The 15,441-nt window shown below is 58.5% G+C and overlaps 3 protein-coding genes across 4 annotated transcripts; 2 read left to right on the forward strand and 1 right to left on the reverse strand.

The window, feature by feature from the left end:
• Nucleotides 1–113: 113 nt before the first annotated feature.
• ARL10 (ARF like GTPase 10) lies at nt 114–6,959 on the forward strand. 2 transcript variants are annotated; one of them, XM_032789378.2, is made up of 4 exons: nt 114–482; nt 2,923–3,091; nt 3,547–3,722; nt 4,342–6,959. In XM_032789378.2, the coding sequence occupies exons 1-4, from the start codon at nt 426–428 to the stop codon at nt 4,516–4,518; spliced, it is 579 nt and encodes a 192-aa protein (XP_032645269.1). In that variant the 5' UTR covers nt 114–425; the 3' UTR covers nt 4,519–6,959. The 2 variants fall into 2 exon arrangements, with proteins under 2 accessions (XP_032645269.1, XP_032645268.1); XM_032789377.2 differs by lacking the exon at nt 114–482 and adding an exon at nt 849–1,337.
• NOP16 (NOP16 nucleolar protein) lies at nt 6,798–11,137 on the reverse strand. The gene is made up of 5 exons (XM_032789381.2): nt 10,954–11,137; nt 10,416–10,530; nt 9,623–9,692; nt 8,259–8,365; nt 6,798–7,813 (listed from the first exon to the last, which is right to left on the reverse strand). Exons 1-5 carry the CDS (start codon nt 11,058–11,060, stop codon nt 7,670–7,672), a joined length of 543 nt encoding a protein of 180 aa, XP_032645272.1. The 5' UTR covers nt 11,061–11,137; the 3' UTR covers nt 6,798–7,669.
• Nucleotides 11,138–11,273: 136 nt separating this feature from the next.
• HIGD2A (HIG1 hypoxia inducible domain family member 2A) lies at nt 11,274–13,561 on the forward strand. The gene is made up of 2 exons (XM_032789382.2): nt 11,274–11,497; nt 13,195–13,561. Exons 1-2 carry the CDS (start codon nt 11,359–11,361, stop codon nt 13,359–13,361), a joined length of 306 nt encoding a protein of 101 aa, XP_032645273.1. The 5' UTR covers nt 11,274–11,358; the 3' UTR covers nt 13,362–13,561.
• The last annotated feature ends 1,880 nt before the right edge of the window (nt 13,562–15,441 follow it).

Here is a 15,441-nt window from a genome sequence, read left to right on the forward strand (position 1 = left end):
AGGGCTACGGTCCCGCGATACTTCGGTGACGCGAGTGGAAGGTGGAGGCTGCGGGCCGCAGTGAGGCAGGCTGGGAATTGTAGTTCTCTCTCCTGTGGGGCCCACGCGACTCAGGAGGATCCGGGCTGCCTGAGCCCTGCCCTCGCTCTACTGCTCCGCAGTGCCCAGGCCAAGGGCCCGCGGAACTAGCCCTGCAGCCCGTGAATGGTCACGGGGGGCTCTCGGTGCAGGGACCTGGGGGTCTGCAGCCTGGCTACGCTTCCCAAAGGGGTCTGCGCCGCCCCGTGAATGTGTTTAGAGCTTTCGGGTCTTCCCCCAGCAGGCCCCGCTGTTTGGGCACTTGGGAGCAGCCCACGCGTGACACGGCACTTGCCGGACCTGGGCTGTAGCTCATCCACCATCCTGGCTCGGACAGCGGCCGGCAAATGCTGCCGAAGAAGCTGCCACAACACGTGCAGGAAGCAGCGATGGTCCGGTCCCGGGTAGGGACGTTCCTGCCCCAGCCGGTCCGCTCGTGGCTGGCTCGCGGGCGGTGCGAGGAGCAGAGCGAACGCGGCTGTCCGGGCTGCGGGGATCCCCGGGCTTCCCATTTGAAGTGCCGCCCTCCCCGCGGCGATGCTGGAGCGGGTGCTCCACGGTGCGAGGCAGGGGTGGGCTCCTACGTGGCACGAGCAGCGCAAAGTGCACCTAAGGGGGAGCCGAGAAACGCGGCTCGAGTAGTAGTGCCCTGCCCACAGCTACCGCCAGCACGCGTGGGGGCTTTGGCGGGTTCTCGCACATCCCCCAATGAGTACCAGGGCACATCTGAGTGTAGCTGTGACTAGCCGTGTTTGGCCCACACGGGCAGCCCTGACCCTCCCTTTGTAGCCGCGGCACCTCAGAGCACAGCGAGCATCTCTCGCGTGGGCAAGCCGCGCGTACTCACACCCACTCGCGGCCGGCAGCCCTGCCCACGTGAGCCATGTTAACGCAACCACCCCGCCTGGGCTCTGACCAGCAACAGGAAGAGGAACCACCACCTCGCTCGCTGCCGTCGCCGCCCGCCTGCCTCCTCTCCACGCGCGACGGGAGCAGAGCGGCGCAGCCCCTTGAAGAGCCCAGCCACGTGCAGCGGGGAGCCGGGCGCCCCGGGCCGGCGGGGGCTCTAGCCCTGCGGGCCGGCGGCTGCGTTTGCCCGGGCTCCCATGGCGCCTCCCGGCGCCTTCGGACACCTGAGCCTGGCGCTGGGCGCCGCCGTGGCCGCCCTGGGCTCGATCCTGATCATAGCCTGGAGAACGTACTTCCCCGGCGGCGGCCGCTGCGGAGCGCGCTGGGAGCCGCCGCTGGCCGCGGGGCAGGTAAAGCCGGGGCTGGGGGGGCTCTGAGACCCGGGCCTGGGCCGCGCACGTGCCTGGAGACCCCCTCCCCCCCGTTCAGGTTCCCTGCCAGAAGCAGCTGCGGGGCGCCAGCTCTCTGCCCCCGCCCCCCCGTTTCGTCCCCGGGGCAGGGGGGCGCTGGGCTCCGTGGCCGCGGGTGCAAAGCCATGCGCCTTATTGCCTCCCTTCTCCGCCAGGCAGCCAGCAGTTCTGCACCCCCCAAACCTGCTTCTTTGCAGCACTGGGTGAGGGGCCTCACTAGCCCCCCGGCCCTATCTGCACCCACCACAGCCCACACTAGGCGTTTTAGTGCTGGGGAAAACAAGCATATTTGTGCCCCTGCCAGTTGTTTCCCTCATTTTTCCGCCCAGAGATGACGCGGGGGGGTCATGTGCCCCCCGATTTTTTGTATTGCACCCCCCAACTCGGACAGCTGAGGTGAGTCAGGGAGTGGATGTGGAGCCCCCTCCTCGAGCCCCACCATGCCGCACTTTACCCCTCACCTGTTTCCACCCGGTTTTCTTGCCCAGTGGGTGGCTTTGCACCCTGGGTGCCTGCCCTTCCCCGGCCCCCTCCCCCGGCTGGCATTTTGGTCCTGGCATTGAAAGGGTTAACTGCAGAGCAGCCTGGGATACCTGCTTCCTCGTGAGCTGGGGCTGCTTCCTGGGTGTGGCAGCCAGATGTTGCTATGGCCTGGCATCAGCCCCCCTCTGCCCACCCCACTGCAGCAACTCCCCTGCTCCCGCCCCGCCAGTCATGCGCCCTCAGGTTGTGCCGGGTCAGGGCGAGCCCAAGAGGCACATACTGGGGCAGGGAGAGGAGGGCACCTCAGCTGGACACTGTGGTAAACCCCCTCGCTAGCCACCTCTTCAGTGAAGTCCTTTGCTAGACCCCAGGCATGAGGCTGCTTGTCCTTCCCCAGGGGTTACAATGTGCAGGGCTCCAAGCTGCCAGTGGGTGGCACCTAGGGCCGGCTCCAGGCACCAGCCAAGCAAGCTCGTGCTTGGGGCAGTGGATTCCAAGGGGCGGCATTCCGGCCACCCTTTTTTTCAATTTTTCTTTTTGATTTGCTGTTCTGGCCACCCTGTAGGGGACGACGGCACAGAGGAGGGGCTGCATGGTGAGCGCCCCGCTAAAGCCCTGGCTGCCCCTCTTCTCTCTCTCCCCCCGCTCCCTCCCCGTCCCCCAGCTAACTCGGACACGCACTCTGCTGCATGTCTGCAGCACAAGGAGTCCCCCTGCACCCTGGCTCCAGCTGCCCAGCACAGTTTTTTTTTCTTCCTGCTTTGCTGCCCCCCCCCCTTTTATTTATTTATTTATGTACTTGGTGCGGCAAAAAAAGCCAGAGCCAGCCCTGGCAGCATCAGGCCCTGCATGGGGGTGGGGAGATGGTGTTGAATTGTGGTTCTTTCAGGGGACATGGGGCCACTTCCTTTGCTTGTGCTTGGCCCAGGCCCGGGCAGCACCTCTTTAAGTTACCTGGGAGAACGCCGCCCTTCCCCTTGCAGGGCCCTGCATCAGCCACTCCGCTGCTCCTACTAATTCCAGTCCCTTGCTCTCTTGGCAGCTGGATTTCTCCATGCGGCAGGTCCTGGTGCTGGGCCTGGAGGGAGCTGGGAAGAGCAGCGTTCTCCACTACATCTCCAGCGAGGCAGCCAAGGACCGCACAGCTCCCACCCAGGGCTTCAACTCTGTCCAAGTGTACGCAGACGGCTTCCAGATCGACCTGCTGGAACGTGAGTCTGGCCCAGGGCTCCTTTGGCGGGGTGGGGGTGGGGCTCCCCTCTTGCCAGAGCGGGGAGCTTTTAAACTAGTCTGCCTGGCTGGCCCACCTGGAGAAGCCCAGCACTCAAAGCCCGCCTGCCCGGGAATTACCTTCAACTCTGTGCTTGTGTCAGTCACCAGCTGCTAGAGCATTTGCATGGGTAAGGGCCTTTCCATTTTGCTAGATGCCTAGGCCCCTGGGCACTGCTTCTCCACCACTGCAGGAGGGACTTTTATCTCCTTCCTGATGCCACATTTAACAAAGCACACACATACACACACACACACACACACACCTCCCCCCTGTTTCCCATGTCTTCTCCCCCATTTAAGCCTGGGGTTCAGGGCCCCAGAAATGCACCCCTGGCTCCTCCACCTCCATTCCCGGGCTGGCTGTGTAGTTGACTTCTGGCTCTTTATGTCTCAGTTGGCGGCAGCCAGAACCTGCGATTTTATTGGAACCAGTACTTGAGTCAGGCCCATGTGCTGGTGTTTGTAGTGGACTCTGCAGACAGGCCACATCTTCCCACAGCTCGACAGGAGCTGCATTGGCTGCTGGCTGAGGATCCTCGGTTGCCTTTGGTCATCCTGGCCAATAAACAGGTCAGAATCTCAGCATCTCATTCCTCTGGGAACTTGTAAGGCTCTGCCTTGTCCCTGGCCAGCCAGTTGTAGCAAAGGATTTTCAGACCCTTGAGGCAGGGCTGCTTGGGCCCAAAAGGGGACATGTGAAGTCCAGGAACTAAGGACCCTCACAAACCTCCCCACCTCTGCTCAGACAGCGCTCCAGGACTGCGGTGATGAGTGGGTATAAGAACCTGTCTAGAACAGAATTTAGTTCAAGCAGAGAACTCAGACCTCCAGCTTTCTAGCTGCCATCTCTGTTAAATTGTGGTTTCAGGGGAAGAACAATGTAAATGACTTCAGTGCAAAAGGGGACTGAGGCTCTCCTAAGCTGCAGTCCTCTGGCCCATGCAGCACTTGGAGCGTCACGGTCAGGTTCCCCCTACGCTGCAGGGATCCCTTCTAGTTCTTGGGTTCTGAAGCTATGCCCAGGTGCAGATCCATCACTTTCAGGGGCCACCTTTCCCCCAATGAAGGGGAAATGCCCGACTCCACCCGAGCCAGGGTGCCCGCTGCGTAGCCCTGTCGGAAGGGGAGCTGCATGGGTTAAGGAGCTGGCTGCCACCATGCAAACCCAGCTGGTCCTGGTTTCTCCTAGGACAAGAGTGATGCGCTGAGTGTGGCTGAACTGCACCGGGAGCTGGCCCTGCACATGCTGAACGGACAGAGGGAGTTCTTCCTGCTGCCCACGAGCGCCACCCACGCCGCGCTGGCCACTGCCACCAGCATCCGGCACGTGAAGAGTCTGCTGGTGGAACTGCTCTCCCAGCTCTGATGTGCTCTTCACACCGTAAGGACGGGCAGGTTGGACTGACCCTGTGGCGCTGGACTGGAGACTGCTGACAGGCCAGAGCTGCTCTACTTCCATGCTGCTATCCCCCATCGGGTTCTCTGTGCACCCCCTTGGGGCCTATGCAAGCTGCCCTCAGCACGCAGCTAGCTGGCCCAGTCATGGAGCTGTGGCGAGAGAACAACCTCTGTCCCCACGCAGTCCAAGGGCAGAGTCCCCCACCTCTAGATGGGGCACAGTGATGTTTACAAATATCCCCAACCCCCCACAGCAGGGGAAATGGGCACCATTCAGCCTGGTGCATGTGGCACCAAAGGGGCCATGCAGTTGCACAACTCATAGACTCAGACTTTAAGGTCAGAAGGGACCATTATGATCATCTAGTCTGACCTCCTGCACAATGCAGGCCACAGAATCTCACTCATCTACTCTTGTAACAAACCCCTAACCTATGTCTGAGTTACTGAAGTTCTCAAATTTGTGGTTTGAAGACCTCAAGCTGCAGAGAATCCTCCAGCAAGTGACCCGTGCCCCATGCTGCAGAAGAGGCGAAAAACCTCCAGGGCCTCTGCCAATCTGCCCTGGAGGAAAATTCCTTCCCGACCCCAGATATGGCAATCAGCTAAACTCTGAGCATGTGAGCAAGACTCACCAGCCAGCACCCAGGAAAGAATTCTCTGTAGTAACTCAGATCCCATCCCATCTAACATCCCATCACAGACCACTGGGCATATTTACCTGCTAATAATCTAAGATCAATTGCCAAAGTAAAGCCCCTGCTGTTTTGCAGCCCAGTTAGATAGTTGCACCCCAGGTAAATGACACTTAAATTGACAAATCTAAATGAAGGATGCGCAGGCAGGCACAGTGGGTGCTTCTTGGCCCGGGAGGGCAGGAGATGGGGCAGAGGAGGGGCCACAGGAGCTTCTGCAACAAGGCTCTTCTCTGGCAGGCAGCAATTGTCCTTCCATGTTGTGAAGGGAGCAGAATCCCCCCTGCGGCCAGAGCTCCTGCAATGGGGTAAACGGGGCTGCTGGTGCCACGCTGTCCCATGGGCAGTTACTGCCCTCTGCTAGGGAGGAGTCTCCCCTGGGCCCTGCTCCTGCCTGCTCACAGTTGCAAAGAAACAACGGCCCTTTGCATGTGGTGCTGCTGGGATGGGCGTCTGGCCATGCAGGGGAGCCCACGTTCTGGGGGTTAAACTGGCCCCTCTGCAGCCAGGACTGACAGGGGGAGGAGGTAGCATTTTTGTCTTGCTCCGCTCAGCTTGTTGGAGCTGGCTAGCCAGGGTAGCTTCTGCCCATGGAGGGACAGTTTGGGGGAGGCTGGGGAGAGCCCAATTTGGGTAGCTTTTCTCCCCTGCCTCACAGGGATGCTTCCCTTCCTTTTGAAAAGCTTTGCAGGCAAGTGACTCCTGTGGCTGTGAGCTGGACAGGTACCGGAGCCACAGTGAGGGGACACCCGTACTGCTAACCCCCAGAAGTAACTTGCTGCCCAGGCCCGCAGGGGGCAGATGGAGTAGGTGCCTGAGAGACAGAGGTGCTGGTGCCAGTCCAGCCTCCAGGCAAAAGGCTGCAGTTGGTGCAGTGACATCCCTCCACTCTCACACGCACCCCCACGGTGAGGAAAGGCAGTCGTGGCTCCCACAGCCCTGTACTGGGCCCATACGCCTGGAAGAGTAAATCACCCCCAGCATCAGTGGCTGAAACATTCTCGAGCAGCCCCAGGGAGCCCTGCCAGAGCATGGGCAAGGGGTCCTTATGAAGCGAGTGGCAGCGAGAGGTGCCTTGCTGGGAGCCAAGGGAGGGCACACCTGCCCAGTCCTGTCTCCAGGTGCCTAAGGGCCAGGTGTTGTAATCACAGCCTGTGTGTGGAAGAGGCCACAGGAGGGTTGGTCAGCCTGCCCCATGCTCAGGAGATGGGTGCAGAAGGGGAGAGGTGTTTTCTGGAGCTGATTAGATGCTTCCCCAAGCTGAGCAGGGCAGACGCAGAGGAGCCACAGGGCCCCCCAGCACTTGTGCAGCGCTACTTTAATGCATTCAGGGTTGGCATTGCAGAAGGGCACAGGCAGGAGACTCTTGGGCGGTGCTGAGCAAGCAGCAGCACAGAGGGCTGCGAGCTGCACTCGGTTACCATGGGGATGACAGCTGCCTTGCTGTACTGCTAAAGAACCCCTGGGAGGGGCCAGTGATAGTCAGCCTGAGACACAGGAGCCGCAAGGGGCTCTTTGCAGCACCTCATATTAAAACACTGTGATTTCATGATTAACCAGTCAGGATGCTTTTACTAGATTAACCAACCACAGTTGATAAAATACTTGGTCAGTCATTTTGCTGTGAGAATAACCTATAAAAACTAAATATTTCTCGGTCATACTGTTTACATGTGACTAGTACGATAGTAAATGGAACGATGAATTCACACAACTGTGGCTTTTGGGGTGCCGCTGATTGCTAGTCTGGCTTCTGACCCACTGAGGCCTGAGTGTCACTCTGGTAGAGATAAGGGCAAGCGTGAGTCCCAGCAGGTGAACATGTAGTGCTGGAGAAAGGCAGCATCCTGCCAGCCTCTCCTCCCACTCCCAGGGCTGCTGTTCCCAAGCAGCCAGCAGCAAAGCCCTGTGGACTCTTGCTTGGGGGCTGTGAACAATCCAGCCCCATGGCTGCACTGGGCAGGGGGCTTGCACTGCCTGCAAAGAGCCAGAGCAGTCCCTAGAATGAAGACTTCCCTTGGGTCAGCACTGGGGCCACCCTGGCTCCGCGCAGTGCAGGCAGGAGCTGGAGCCCTTAAGCCAGTTGCACTAGGGTGTATTCAGGCTAGTTTGGAAGAGTCTGATTTATTGTAACTAGGAGCTGCAGGACACAAGAGACGGTCTCTTCCCTTCGTCCCCACTATGGTGAGGCAGCAGTTATCTCCCCTGCAGCCACACAGAGGAGCCCATTCTAGCACACACTCATCTCCCCACGGTGTGTGGCTCCCTCCCTGCCACCAGAAGCTACAAGTAGTTCAGCAAGCCCCAGCCTGCGAATGGTGAAATGGCACCAGCAGGCAGAGTCAATCTTCCCTTGGTTGCCTGGAGAGGGGCAGCACGGGACCCACAGCTGCAGGTGGGTCCAACAGGGCAGGGTGGGAGCAGTCACTGCTGGTCCATCTTGACCTGCTGCAGGGATGCAATGAAAGCCTGGAACTCCTCCGGGTAGAAGCGCTTATACACACTGATCTTCCTCTTGATCTGCTTGGGCGTGTCCTGGTAGAAGTTCTTCTCATCACAAGCCATGGCCTGGGGGTGGGGAGAGGGGACAGAGTCAGGGAAGCTGTCTCGCTGGGGGCTGGATGGAGCAGATATCCAGGAGACCTCCACTGCCCAAGAACAAACACCTCTACAGCCAGCTGCACGCAGCACAGGGTTGGCACCTTGAGCCGCCCACCCGACTCCACTCACAGGCAGGTGTGGTTAAAGGTTGGGTGAGGTTTCATGCAGCCCAAAGGAGACTCGGATGCAAACCAGAAGATTCAAAGAGCCATTTCCCTGACAAAGCAGCCAGACTGGGATACAGGCTCCAGGGCACGGAACACCTCTGGCTGCTTCTCAGCGCCCCCACCAATGGCTAAGAAGTTGCCATGATGGGATTGCCCTGTTACTCTCCCAGTGGCCACAAGCACTGAGGCAGAGGCTCCCAGACACCTCCTCCGACCCTCCCCCTGCAAAGGCAGGGACTACCCACCTTGTAATTCTCGCCATGGTTCCGTACCATGTACTGCACATAGTCGAGAAGGTCTCTGGAGAGCGTCTCCGACTTCTTCTCTGGGAGGCTGGCCTCATACTCCAGCTCTAGGCACCGCAAGCAGAGACACAGTGAAGCAGGCAGACAAGAGACAGAACCATGCAGTGTTTCTAAGGAGCCCTGACCTGGTATCTGTGGAAATGAGACTGAGCCATCATCACTGGCAGTGACTGGTCTATCTCAGGGACACGTCCCACATTAATGGCCACTCCCCGTTCGTGGAGGTAGAGACATCAACACCTAGTAACCTGCAGCACTGCAGCTCAGTGGGTTAGAGCAGAGAACACACGTTCGAAGTTCCCAGACTCAAGGCCGCCTACCACATGTGATGTGTGTCTGTCTCATCGGTTCAGTGGCCACTCCATTGCTTAGATCTGAGAGCAGGCGGGAGGATTGTCATGAAGAGACAGCATTCATGATATGCCCCGGCTGGGGGATCAGAGATAGAGTGATTAAATCCCAAGCCCAGAACTGAAGCTGGCAGTGCAAACTAAGGACCTTTGATGGCTTCGGATGGTGACGTTCATGGACTAAGGAATCCTAAACCCAGCTGGGCCAAGGTCCAGCTCACACATCAGTATGAGACAGAGTATCCCTAACAGCCTGTATTTACAGTAGGTGCAACTATCATCTCCCACCTCACAGCCACACTAGGACTCAGAGGGGAGGAGCTGCTGCTGCAGGAAGCTTTCCAGGATGCTCCTAGGGGCTTGTAGTCCTACAAAAACCAGCTTTCACCCACCCCCTTTTTGATATGACAACAACCCAACAAGCTTTGTCTCTTCTTTTCCTTGTTGCAAAAAGCACCAGAGATCAGTGGGTCTCTGAGAACGATGAGAGGAGCAGAGCTCTCCCTGGTGAGAAGGAAGCAAGGCAAGGCACAGAGGCATGAGGAGGGGAAGTGGAAGCCATCAGACAGCTCCTCCCCTAGGGCCCAGAGCAGAGAACATGAACCAGTGATAGGTCAGCTCTAGGAACAGGGGTTGTTGGCTACTTGAGCTCCCTCTGCTGGCTGCCCCCACAAGACAAGGGTTCTAAAGCCATTTCTGACAAAGCAGCAGCTCCATAAGAATAAATGCCAGAGTCATGGCACAGTAGGGACCCGTAATCCTTGGCTGAAGGGTGCACACTGCAACAGCAAATACCCATGCTTTGCCCAGTTGAGGGAAAGTTACCAACCCACCCAGAAGCCTGAGAGCTGCATCTCGTTTGCATGAAATGAGCACAGTGGGAACTGCAGTGCCCAGAGGCTACATCAGCCAGCAAAGCGAGCACTCTTAGAACCAGAGGAGGGTGGTACCAACCGTCCAGGACATAAGGCTTCTTCACAACTCTCTTCCCTTTGTCTTGGCCATCAACCTCCATTTCCATCACCTGCATTGAACGGGAGATGAGACAGCTCAAGAAAACTCCATTCACCTGGGGTTCGTTCATTCAGAGACAGCTTTGGAGGCTGTTCCCTCCCCATCCAGCCGTTGCACCACTGACTGGCTTAAACACATTGACTAGTCCATGTAACTACGACCACCTCGGCATTTGAAAAGCCTCATTTACTGTTCACTTCTCATGCTGTTGGCTGGCCTAGAGTCACTGCCAATGTTGAGAGAAATGCCTATGTGAACATGGATGCTTTCAGGTTCTTGATCACAAGCCCACTTTGACAATATTTGCTAGGGCGAAGTTTGGCCTGACAGCATCTGCTTTAAGAAAGAGGGGGACTGATCACTGCTTTCTGCCCCTCTGATCCAAGTGAAGTGTCTCCAGGCTAACCCCACTGCCCTGGCTAATGAATCCGCAAGTAAAAGACACAGCAGCTCCTTACACATGCATAAGCTCTTAATGCATTGCCACTCAAGCTGGCAAACCCCACTGAGTCCACACACCAGGGACCAAGGCAGGGCACATTTTCTAGTACCTTGTCCAGTCTAGTTAGGGGTCTATTGTGACTGGGCATCCACCAGTGCCGTTGGAGAATTGTCACCCATCCAAGTTGGGGAGTGTTACCAGATAACCCAGCTGATGTTTTCCGTTATGTTCATTTCCACCCCTTGGGCTCAGCCTCTTGAGAGAAGTGTGTTGCTCTTATGCTGTACTTACCGGTAGCTGCCTTTTCCGGATGGGAATCGCCTTGTTGGGGTCTGCAGCCAGCCCCATTTCAGCCAGGTTCTGAGACACGGATTTTGTTCCATCCCACGCACGTCTGATGTGGGAGCTGGCGAGAGACAAAGGAGGGAGGAAAGTGGCGATTTCACACCCATCACCACATCAGTCAGCGGCCCATCCATGCAGCAAGAACCCTGTTCCCACTACCTGTGCCTGGCCAGAGGGAGCCTCAGGAAACCCCACGCTTCCACCCCCTCTGGGGCCAGGGCAGACACTCCCAGGAGCAGGGTCTTTAATTCTCCTGCAGTAGCGGTGACCCCTTTATGGGGTGGCTCGCACCCTGGCGGGGGGGCTGTCCCGAGCGGCACAGCCTCCCCCTGACCCACTACCCGGCCTAACCAGTGATGGGGCCCAGTATGCTGCCCACTCTGCCCCACGGCAGGGACCCACCCTGTCCCATCGGTCCGGATCCCCCCGCTCCCGCCAGGCCCGGCCCGGCCCGGCTCGGCTCGGCTCGGCCCGGCCCGCTCACCATTCGATACGGGGCGCCGCCCGCTTGCGGCTCTGCCGGTTCAGCCGCTTGCGGTTGACGTTGTAGCCGAACTTTCGGCGCCGGTTTTTCCCTTTGGCTTTCGGCATCGCGGCGGCGGCGGCAGCTCCGAGCTCACGCGGCCGCAGTCGGAGACCCCAGGGCCGCCGGACTGGGCGGGGCGCTGGGCGTGATGGGAAATATAGTTCTAATGTGAGGGCTTCGCTAGGGCCCAGTCTGGTGTGGACTACATATTCCAGCAGGCCGTGCGCTAACACGAACTGCTGCAACCGCAAGGCCTGCTGGGATATGTAGTCCCACGGCTACAATTGAGTTCCGTTCCAAGTACGGTGGCTGAGGAGGCTCCTTGGCAGTCACCTTCCTGTGCTGTTCACGGGAGTGGTGACTATGGCTCAGAGCTCCCCGCCGCCCTTTGACCCCAGCAGCCCCCCCCTTATCGAGGGCTTCGTCCCCACCCCCCTGCACCGGGAGGGGTTCCGGGACAAGTTCCTGCGCAAGAGCCGCGAGAACCCGCTGGTGCCCATCGGTGAGTGGGGGCTGTGGGGGGAGCGAGGAGCCTGGAGGGAGTGGGTCGGGGGGGAGCAGGGAGCGGGGTGGTTGGGGAGTGAAGGGAGTGCGGTTCGGGGGGCGTTTTGGGGGAGCGAGGTCGGGTGGTTCTGGGGGGAGTGCGAGAGTGGGTCGGCCGAGGGCGTCTGGGAGAGAGCGGAGCGGGGGGCGGAGGTTGGGAACTGGGGAGTGCTGGAGTGGGATCGGGGGGTCGCTTTGGGGGGAGCGGGAGTCGGGTGGTCTGGGTGGGAGTGAGAGAGTGGGTCGGAGGTCGGTCTGGGGAGGCGGGGAGCGGAGGCCGGAGGGTGGGGAACTGGGGGAGTGCGGTTAGTGGGTCGGGGGTTCGCTTTGGGGGCGAGCGAGGAGTCGGGTGGGTCTGGGAGTGGGTCGGGGGGTCTGCTGGGGAGAGCGGGTGAGCGAGGGCGGAGTGTGCGGGAACTGGGGGAGTGAGGAGTGGTCGGGGGGTCCTTTGGGGGGGAGCGAGGAGTCGGGTGGCTGGGGGGAGTGATGAGAGTGGGTCGGGGGGTCGGTCTGGGGCGAGAGCGGGGAGCGAGGGCGGAGGGGGGAACTGGGGGAGTGAGAGTGGGTCTGGCGGGGTTGAGTCTGGAGAGCGGGAGCGAGGGCGAGGGGGGGAACTGAGGGGAGGTGAGGGAGTGGGTCGGGGGCCTCGGTCTGGTCTGGGGAAGCGGGGGTGAGGGGCTCGGTGGAAGTGGGGAACTGGAGGAAGTGAAGAGTGGTCGCGTGGTTCGGTCGGTCTGGGGGAGCGAGGCTGGGGTGGAACTGGGGGGAGTGAAGGAGTGGGGTTGGGGGGTTGTAGTCTGGCGGAGCGGGGAGCGAGGAGTCGGGTGGGTTGGGGAGTGAGAGAGTGGCGTCGGGGTTCGGTCGTCTGGGGAAGAGCGAGAGGGCCGGAGGGTGGGGAACGGGGAGTGGTCGGGGGGTCGCTTTGGCGGACGAGCGGGAGAAGCGAGGAGTCGGTGGGTTTCTGGGGGAGTGAGGAGTGGTCTGGGGAGTCAGGTCTGGGGAGGCGGGGTGAGGGTTGGGGAGTGGGTCTTGTGGGAGTCGTCTGGGGGAGAGCGGGGAGCAGGGTCGGAGTGGGGAACTGGGGGAGTGAGGGAGTGGGTCGGGGGGTCGGTCGGTCTGGGGAGAGCGGGGAGCGAGGGGTCGGGGGGTGAGGAGCCTGGGGAAGGGTTGGAGGTGGCAGAGTGCATTAGAGGTCAGGGACAGGGTGTGGCATGGGGGGAGCTAGAAGGCTGGGTGCCTGTTGGGGTGTGGAGACATATCTGAGGGGAGTGGGGAGCTAGGAGTCTGAGGGGATGGTGGACCTAAGGGCCTGGGGGAGGTCCAGAATCAGCCGAGTAGGAGGAAGCGGAGCTGCGTGAATACCCTTCCCCATCCCATCAATGAGGGGTTTGAGAATGCTCAGGAAATGGGACTTAACCCAGAGAGAGCCCTTGGGGTGGCCCCCTCCTGCCAGAGGGTGTTATCCAGTGCCTACTAACCCTGTGGGCAGGGAGCAGGAGGTGACGCAGGGGAAATGGGGTGGGGAGGGAGGAGACATTGAGGTTTGGGGAAAGGGGTGGAGAGAGTGAGTGGTGACCCACAGGGACCCTGAACCCTGCCCCGCAGGTCTCAGCCTACCGCCCCCCATTAACCTCCCATTGTTGTCCCTCTCTGCAGGCTGCCTCTCCACTGCAGGGGCTCTGACCTATGGACTCATTTGCTTCCAGAAGGGCAATACCCGCCAGTCCCAGCTGATGATGCGGGCCCGTGTCCTGGCTCAGGGCTTCACCATTGCTGCCATCATGGTGGGGGTGGTGGCCACAGCGATGAAAGCTCAGAAGTGAGGTCAGGTTGGCCATGAGCCGCAGCCTCCAGGAGTGGACAGACAACCTGTGCTTCATGTTGTAGAAATGGGCCCTTTGGCTGCTTTCATCTTGCTGGGGGACCAGCTCGGAGGTGGTGGAGCAATTATTAAAGATCCTAGTGGGTCCTAGAGTTTTGGAAATGCAGTGAATACACCTGAGTGATTCAACCTAAAACCTGACCTGTGAGATTTCTTGACTCCTTGGGCACTCATCCTTTCCTGGGGGACCCACAAGCAGCATCAGGATAAGGTCTCTGTCTCTAGCACCCAGCATTATTAATGGCTGTTTGACCCATTGCCTTGGTGACCCCCAGAGGGAATGGGCTATGCTGAGGCTTAGACACAATCAAGTGATGCACCTTGCCAGGCAAGGAGTAGGAGAAAGAGAGCAGTCCCTCTCTCTGGGGCTAGATCCTGTCTAGAGAGATCACATCCCATGACCAGGGCTTGTCTGGAGACAGTGTGTGATCTATTAGGTTACCAACCACAAGCCAACTGCACCCATGCTTCGTAAAGAGAAAACTGTAGTGAGATTCTGATCAGGACATTGAATTCCAAAGCAGAGGGAAATTGTGAAGGGTTCTCACATATTATTGGGGGGGGCGGGGAACAGGTAGAGAACCGCTATCTTGCTGCTGTAGTGATGGAGATTAGGACACAGGAAATGTAGCTTCCTGTTAGAATGTGTGAAATTGGAGGGTTTCAAAGGTGGGGTCAGATAAGGTCTGTGGCTTTTTTTAATATTATTTTGGTTGGAGTTTAACTGCTGTGAAACTAATCAACCTTTGTCAAGAACTAGAACTTCCTGCGTCCTGAGTCTCTAATGCCCAACGGGAGCAGTATTTCATCCTGTCTTAACAAACCTCCCAACAGGAGGCACCATCTGAGAGCTCTCCATGCATTAATTGGAACGGATTTCATAGTGACATTGAAAGATGGGGAAAACCCCAAATAAGGGCAAAAATCTCAATGAATAAGGATCCTCCTTTAGCAGCTATTGATGTAGCTCCAAAGTACTATAGAGAATCTTTGGTCTTCCTAGGTCAGACAGGCAGAGCTGGGGAGGGAGGATTTAATGAGAGGGAGGGAAATGGTCTGTTGAATCTAATCATTGTATCTGCTGGGTGTAGTTCTCTCATCCTTCCTTTTGGCAGCTGCATAGTGCAGGACTCTGATGGAGAAAGGCAGAAAGCAGATGGTATTGACAGCACCAAAGTGGTGGCTGGGGTCCTGCATTGAGCAGCTGACAAAAGGAAGGACACGAGGAGCTACGCACAGCAGACGCAATGATCTAGGCAGAAGATTCGTGCCATGAGGGGGTCTTCAGGCCATGTGTCCAGGGAATCTTTGTGACTGGGGAGGTCCCAGCTTGCCTCTCAGATCCTGGAAGGTTTGCTGCCCTGTACTCGTAAACAGTGCCAAGTGGTCTAGAATCTTTGAGACTGTGAATGTGGAAGCCTATGAGGGCAACTTCTCTGAGTAGAATGAAGCTACTCGGAGGCAAGGCTGGACAGAAGGAAGTCAGAGAACAAAGACCTAGTAACATACCTCCTGCTGCCTCCCATCACCTTCCCCTGGCCGCAGCCCAGTGGCTTGCATTGGCCATTTGGCTGGACAGGGTGCTGTGGCTTTGGATCTTGGCACAGGAGGAAGGGATTGCGGGTTAGTCTGACGAGCGCCTTGTTCATTTGCAATCTGGCAGGGCTCAGAATGGTGAGGTTGGCTCATCTCACCCGGCCAGGATCTGCTTCACAATGGGCTGTTTGGATTTAAGGTAATGGGAGTTTCACTGTAGCTAACACCCTAGTGTCAGGCATGCTGAGGTCTTTGTCTCTGTTGAGAATAAAGACAGCCAGGTCCTGTGAACCTCCACTCTGGAAGTAGCCCGTAGACTCAACTGAAGCTAGAAGAGCTGGTCCTGTGCATGTTCCGCCCTGGTCCTGGGAGGTGGTCTGCAGGAGGCCAGTGCATTTGTATCTGATCATGTTGACAGGTGAAACTGTTTCTCTTCAGTTGGGTGGAGGCTGCTGTTTAATAAACCTTCCTGTGGCTGAAGAAAC

The sequence above is a fragment of the Chelonoidis abingdonii genome, chromosome 7 (genome assembly GCF_003597395.2).
Source record: "Chelonoidis abingdonii isolate Lonesome George chromosome 7, CheloAbing_2.0, whole genome shotgun sequence".
Classification (NCBI taxonomy): domain Eukaryota; kingdom Metazoa; phylum Chordata; order Testudines; family Testudinidae; genus Chelonoidis; species Chelonoidis abingdonii.

What these genes read in the sequence shown, in the direction of transcription:
- ARL10 (XM_032789377.2), top strand. Translation starts at nt 1,185, where the DNA reads ATGGCGCCTCCCGGCGCCTTCGGACACCTGAGCCTGGCGCTGGGCGCC. An exon ending in CGCCGCTGGCCGCGGGGCAG is followed by an intron (nt 1,338 to 2,922) that starts GTAAAGCCGGGG and finishes CTCTCTTGGCAG; the next exon opens with CTGGATTTCTCCATGCGGCA. An exon ending in CCAGATCGACCTGCTGGAAC is followed by an intron (nt 3,092 to 3,546) that starts GTGAGTCTGGCC and finishes TTTATGTCTCAG; the next exon opens with TTGGCGGCAGCCAGAACCTG.
- NOP16 (XM_032789381.2), bottom strand. Translation starts at nt 11,060, where the DNA reads ATGCCGAAAGCCAAAGGGAAAAACCGGCGCCGAAAGTTCGGCTACAAC. An exon ending in TCCGGAAAAGGCAGCTACCG is followed by an intron (nt 9,693 to 10,415) that starts GTAAGTACAGCA and finishes CGTTCAATGCAG; the next exon opens with GTGATGGAAATGGAGGTTGA. An exon ending in GAAGCCTTATGTCCTGGACG is followed by an intron (nt 8,366 to 9,622) that starts GTTGGTACCACC and finishes TGCGGTGCCTAG; the next exon opens with AGCTGGAGTATGAGGCCAGC.
- HIGD2A (XM_032789382.2), top strand. Translation starts at nt 11,359, where the DNA reads ATGGCTCAGAGCTCCCCGCCGCCCTTTGACCCCAGCAGCCCCCCCCTT. An exon ending in GAACCCGCTGGTGCCCATCG is followed by an intron (nt 11,498 to 13,194) that starts GTGAGTGGGGGC and finishes CCCTCTCTGCAG; the next exon opens with GCTGCCTCTCCACTGCAGGG.